The sequence below is a fragment of the Arachis ipaensis genome, chromosome B10, assembly GCF_000816755.2.
Source record: "Arachis ipaensis cultivar K30076 chromosome B10, Araip1.1, whole genome shotgun sequence".
NCBI lineage: Eukaryota > Viridiplantae > Streptophyta > Magnoliopsida > Fabales > Fabaceae > Arachis > Arachis ipaensis.
Window position 1 is genome coordinate 95618233 of NC_029794.2, and position 6546 is coordinate 95624778.

At 36.9% G+C, this 6546-nt stretch overlaps 1 protein-coding gene across 1 annotated transcript in view; it reads left to right on the plus strand.

Moving 5' to 3' along the window:
- The window catches only part of LOC107624445 (ABC transporter B family member 19-like), a 10884-nt gene extending 5042 nt beyond the window's left edge, over window positions 1-5842 (plus strand). The window contains exons 3-10 of the mRNA XM_016326939.2: window positions 831-1006; window positions 1093-1293; window positions 1568-1827; window positions 1902-2215; window positions 2450-2673; window positions 2954-3297; window positions 3392-3819; window positions 3891-5842. Of these exons, the coding sequence (XP_016182425.1) occupies window positions 831-1006; window positions 1093-1293; window positions 1568-1827; window positions 1902-2215; window positions 2450-2673; window positions 2954-3297; window positions 3392-3819; window positions 3891-5371 (3428 nt within the window). The 3' untranslated portion in view covers window positions 5372-5842. The remainder of the gene's footprint in view (window positions 1-830; window positions 1007-1092; window positions 1294-1567; window positions 1828-1901; window positions 2216-2449; window positions 2674-2953; window positions 3298-3391; window positions 3820-3890) is intronic.

A 6546-nucleotide genomic window follows, 5' to 3' on the forward strand; every position in this document is an offset into this window, starting at 1 on the left:
AACATGTATAAGGAGATACATTTACAAAAATACTTTTATTAGATATAGCTATAAAAAAATATTTTTATTAGACACATTCACGAAGATATTTCTATTAAATATAACTATAAATAAGAGTTGGCGAAGTTAGTAGAATTTTTGTTGGTTAGATTGTTTTTTGTATAGTGATATATGGAGAATGGATCCTATTCATTTTTTTTTTTAATAATTGAGGGAGTAAAGTGTGATCTCTCACCATTGGTTTTATAAGTAGGACCAAGAATAAATATGAAAGAGAGAGTAATAGAGGATTAAAGATCACACTTTACACTCTCAATTTTTTTTAACAATCGAAAAAATTCTGTGATATATGAGAAAATTTAAATTTACATTTAAACGACTGAGACACATATTAATTAGAAATGAAAAGGAATAAAGTTTTTCCCTATATTAGGTTGCGTGTGATATAGATACCGTTGTGAAAGATAGAGTTTATTTATTCAATAAATATGGGACCCTTATGAGATTTACATTATAAGCACAAATTTTAATTATTATCATCACCTTTTCTAGCACAGATATCACTACATCAGCTGGTTTACCACGTTAACCATTAATGTATTAACAAGTAACAACTAAAGATTTGAAGAGCAAACATGTTAAAAGACATAGCAGCCAAGTGTTCATAACCAGACCCCAAAAAAGAAAAAAAGAAAAGAAAGGAAAGTGATCATAAGATCCAAACAATATATATTGTAAGAGAAACACTACATCTGTGATTCAACAAGCTGCATTAAGCTTTGAGTATTTGTGAAGTTTACTTCACCGTGATGAGATTGAAACTTTGGCAGAGATTGGATGTTGGATGTATACAAGCGAAAGGCAGTTATCACGCCTAAGAATAGCATATCTAAAAGCAGTTCTTAGCCAAGAGATAGGAGCATTTGATACAGAACTAACAAGTGGAAAAGTCATTAGTGGAATAAGCAAACACATGAGTGTCATACAAGATGCCATTGGTGAGAAGGTTAGACTCACCTTTTCCCTCCCACATCATTAAATCACATCATTTTTTTATGACTGAAGTTCACATGTTAATTTTCTTACTCACAGTTGGGTCACTTTACCTCAAGCTGTTCAACATTCTTTTCCGGAATTGTGATTGCTGCCATATGCTGTTGGGAAGTGTCACTCTTGTGTTTAGTGGTTGTACCCCTTATTCTTATGATTGGAGCAACTTACACCAAGAAAATGAACACCATTTCAACGACCAAAATGTTTTTCCATTCTGAAGCTACAGCTATGATAGAGCAGGTATACATGTACACAAGTCTAGTGTCACATAGATGAATCAAATAACAAAAATGATATTTGTATACCAAAATTAGCCACCAATGTATTTGTGTATAAATACATGTGTGGTTTAATTTATTTTCAATGTGTATTTATTTATATTCCAATATGTATTTTATACTTGTGGCTGACTTTGGTGGCTGATTTTGGTGTACACGTAGTATATCATATAGTGATATAGTAAGTCATTGATAAATAAGATAGCAAACTGAAGTTGTTTGTATTGATGTTGCAGACAATATCACACATAAAAACAGTATATGCTTTTGTGGGAGAGAGTTCTGCAATCAAATCCTTCAGAGAGAATATGGAGAAACAGTTCCAAATAAGCAAAGGGGAGGCGCTTGTGAAGGGAGTTGGAACAGGGATGTTTCAAACCGTAAGTTTCTGTTCCTGGGCTCTCATTGTATGGGTTGGAGCCGTTGTCGTGACAGCCGGTAGAGCGAAGGGAGGAAACATTATAGCTGCAGTGATGAGCATCCTCTTTGGTGCCATGTAAGGAAGAAACATTTGGAATGGTGTAAAAGGGTTGAATATCATGTGACAAAACTCTCCTTTGTGAATTGCAGATCCATCACTTACGCGGCACCAGACATGCAAATATTCAACCAGGCAAAAGCAGCAGGATATGAAGTTTTCCAAGTGATACAAAGAAAGCCTTTAATAAGCAACGAAGCACAAGGGAGGAAGGTTACCGAGATCACAGGCGACATTGAGCTGAGGGATGTATACTTTACCTACCCATCTCGACCGGAGAAACCTATCCTTCAAGGACTATCCTTGTCAATTCCAGCAGGAAGGACAGTAGCTCTAGTTGGTAGCAGTGGTTGCGGAAAAAGCACTGTTATTTCCCTGGTTAACAGATTCTATGACCCTGCTAGAGGTTAGTATTATGAATTTTTCACTATTCTTTGTTGTTGGCAGAATATAGTTATAGTACTTTCTTCTATTCTGTTTATTTTGTTACATAATTCATTCTAATACTAGACTAATGCATTGCTTGCAAAAATGCTATATATTATGACAGCCTTGAATTAAAATCTTGCAAAGAAAGTGGATGTGTAAACTGTATGCAAAAGGGTGATGCCACATCTAACGTTTTCTAATACCTTTCCAGGAGAAGTTTTTATTGATGGTCACAATATCAAGGATCTTGATCTGAAGTTCCTTCGGAGTAATATAGGGCTCGTTTCCCAAGAACCGTCACTGTTTGCAGGCACCATCAAGGATAACTTGAAAGTGGGGAAAATGGATGCAGATGATCAAGAGATACAGAAGGCAGCTGAAATGTCAAATGCACACACTTTTGTATCACAGCTGCCGAATCAGTACTTAACAGAGGTAATCTTATAATGAAATCAATGCCTTGTTTGATTTCCCTTTCATTGAATGAATTTACATACTTTATACACATCATATTCTGATATAATTCAATTCCATAAACAAGGGAAGAGGGAGAGAAAGATAAGAACTAATAGTGATTTAAATTCATACAATAAAAGTGGGAAGAACTTAGCTCTTTGATTTGGGCATAGTTCCTTTCAGTTTTGGAGTTTGGCAGATGAAATTCTTAGTAATGTTTTGTTGTCTGCTAGCAACATAACTATTTTGTTGGTGCCAGGTAGGACAAAGGGGAGTTCAATTATCAGGAGGCCAGAAACAGAGAATTGCAATAGCAAGAGCCATTCTTAAGAATCCTCCCATCCTTTTGCTTGATGAGGCAACTAGCGCCCTTGACACCGAGTCAGAAAAGCTGGTTCAAGAAGCACTTGAAACAGCCATGCAGGGAAGGACTGTCATCTTGATTGCACACAGACTCTCAACAGTTGTAAACGCAGATATGATTGCTGTAGTAGAGAACGGACAAGTTGTAGAAACAGGCACACACCAGAATTTGCTCGACAAAAGCGATTTCTATAGGGCATTATATAGCATGCAGAACCTTGAAGCAGCTCCTGAATCCAGGTAATCAGCCATTTAATGTTCAGTTTTACGCATGTCATTAACCAAAGAGTGGCAAATGACGAAATCTAACCGGTTTTAATTACTCACTGGATAGCACCACAATTTCCAAAAGTAAGAGTACCCACCAAGGAGATTCTACTGATGAAGCTAAACTCTCGGAGAAGCAAAAAGAGACTCAAATAAATCCCATGGAGGATTCTGAGCTAAAGGGACAGGAGACAAGAAAAAGAAATATATTTTTCAGAATCTGGTTTGGTCTGAAACCGAGGGAGCTGGCAAAGATTGCTTTTGGCTCAGCCGCAGCAGCTTTCTCTGGTGTGTCGAAGCCAGTTTTCGGGTACTGCATCATCACTATTGGAGTTGCATACTTCGATCCCGATGCAAAAAGGAAGGTTGGCTATTATTCAGCCTTCTTCTCTGCAATAGGGTTGCTTTCATTACTCAGTAACACAATCCAGCATTACTTCTATGGAGTAGTCGGAGAAAAGGCCATGGAGAATTTCAGACATGCTCTATATAAAGGTATCAGATATCACAATTAACCTAATTTCTCTCTCAATGGCAGTCAATAATAATCCTTTCAAGCTCTGCAGGTGTGCTCCGTAACGAAGTAGGCTGGTTTGATAGATCTGATAACACGGTTGGTTCATTAACTTCGCGAATCATCAGTGACACTGCCCTGGTCAAAATCATAATTGCTGATCGGATGGCTGTGATTGTGCAATGCATTTCCTCCATATTGATAGCAACAGGTGTGAGCATGTATGTCGACTGGAGAATGGCTTTGGTAGCTTGGGCTGTGATGCCTTGCCACTTCATAGGCGGTCTCATTCAAGCAAAGTCTGCCAAAGGCTTTTCAGGTGACTATGCTGCTTCCCATTCTGAGCTTGTTGCTCTTGCATCTGAGTCTGCAGCCAACATAAGGACTATAGCGTCATTTTGCCATGAAGAACATGTAATCATGAAAGCAAAGACATCTCAGGAAATTCCAATGAGAAAGTACAGGAATGAAAGCATCAAATACGGGATCGTTCAAGGCTTCTCCCTTTGCTTGTGGAACATTGCACATGCTGTTGCTCTGTGGTATACAACAATTCTAGTTGAAAGACGTCAAGCCACCTTTAAAAATGGAATACGAGCATACCAAATCTTTTCTCTCACTGTTCCCTCTATCACAGAATTATATACACTGATCCCAACTGTCATCTCAGCTATCAATGTACTAACCCCAGCATTCCAAACGCTTGATCGGAAAACTGAAATCGAACCAGATACACAGGATGATTCCCAACCGGAGAGGATCCTAGGAGAAGTTGAATTTGAACATGTAAAATTCAACTACCCTTCAAGACCTGCAGTCACTGTTCTGGACAACTTCAGTTTACAAATTGAAGCTGGATCAAAGGTGGCTTTTGTAGGACCGAGTGGTGCGGGAAAATCCTCTGTTTTGGCCCTTATACTAAGATTTTATGATCCAAGGGCAGGAAAGGTATCAATTGATGGGAGAGATATACGGGGATATAATCTAAGATGGCTAAGGACTCAAATAGGGCTAGTACAACAAGAACCACTTCTTTTTAACTGCTCTATAAGAGACAACATTTGCTATGGACACAATGGGGCTTCTGAAAGTGAAATAGTGGAGGTTGCCAGAGAAGCAAACATACATGAATTTGTAAGTAACCTACCAGATGGATATAACACTGTTGTTGGGGAAAAAGGGTGCCAGCTTTCAGGAGGTCAAAAGCAAAGAATAGCCATTGCCAGAACCTTGCTAAAGAAGCCTGCAATTTTACTCCTAGATGAAGCAACAAGTGCTCTTGATGCTGAGTCGGAAAGAACTATTGTGAGCGCTTTAAAAGCAATAAATCTCAAGGAGGACAGTGGCTTGTGTTCAAGGACTACCCAGATTACGGTAGCTCACAGGCTTTCCACAGTAATAAATTCGGATACCATAATTGTCATGGACAAGGGTAAGATTGTAGAGATGGGATCCCACTCAACCCTAATAACAACTGGAGAAGGACTCTATTCGAGGTTATTCAAGCTACAGAGCTTTGATGAATCCTCGTAAGTTATATACATATCTAGTGTCTATAACAGCAAAAAGTACCTGTGTCACTTCATGAAATTATATTTTCTTCTCTGATGTAATAAAAGTACAGTTAGAATAAATGCCAAAAAAATAATTCACTGGCATGAAATAGATCGTAGCGGGATGTATCACAGCAAGTTTTTGGTTCTCTACAACTCAAGGAAGATACCATCAATTGTCTTGAGTTTTTCTGTCTCCTCCTCACTGGCAATACCAGAATCAACAAAACACAACTGAAATAAACAGGACCATCAATCCTAATGATTTATTGGTGCAACACAATTATACATTTCTGTTGAAAGAAGAAAGACATGGTATTGTCGCTTCTTCAATGTATACATTCCTCTTTTTTATAGTTTCTGCCATTCAACTTTCTTCCTAAGTGATCTTTCAAGAGTAGCCGTACTCTACATGTTAGATACTTCATAAAATCAGCAAATTTACATGCCTTCAGCCATAGCCATAAAATTTTGATTTAATTTGGAATTTCCAATTCTTGAATCACCAAATCAAATGAAATTCAAATATATTTATTGTATAATGATTAAAATTGGAGACCCAAATTATATAAATTTTAAAAGTCACATTTTTTTCATCAAAAAACAAACCAACTTCCAATACTATTAGATAATATAATTTCTTAACAATTATAATACCATCCAAACTAATTTCTATATTAATAAATTAGACCACAAATAGAATAAAATTCTAATATTCTCCCACTTGGTCTCACATTTGTTACATCTAGCTTGTGATTACAAACTATGTCCAAACAATTAGGACAAATTACACAAATCATAGCAGTAAGTCCTCATTAATAGAGTATTACCTTCTATGTATTACGATGTAACAACTCCTAATTGAATAAACATTCAATGCTTATTTTAGGTCCTTCACTAAATTTTATTTGTTATTCTCAATCATGTATGCACATATATACTAACCAAATGAGAAACAAATAATAATAAGAATTTCATGTCCAAATATGTTATATAATACAACATAAATCATAAAAGTGACATTACAAAACAAAAACCCATACTAGTAACATGATCTTTAAACAATCCTGGTAGCATTAGGGATGGCAAAAACCTTTAGTGGGGCGAGTATCCGTGGGATTTACCCACCGGAGGCAGATATGGGAGGCTTTCTGT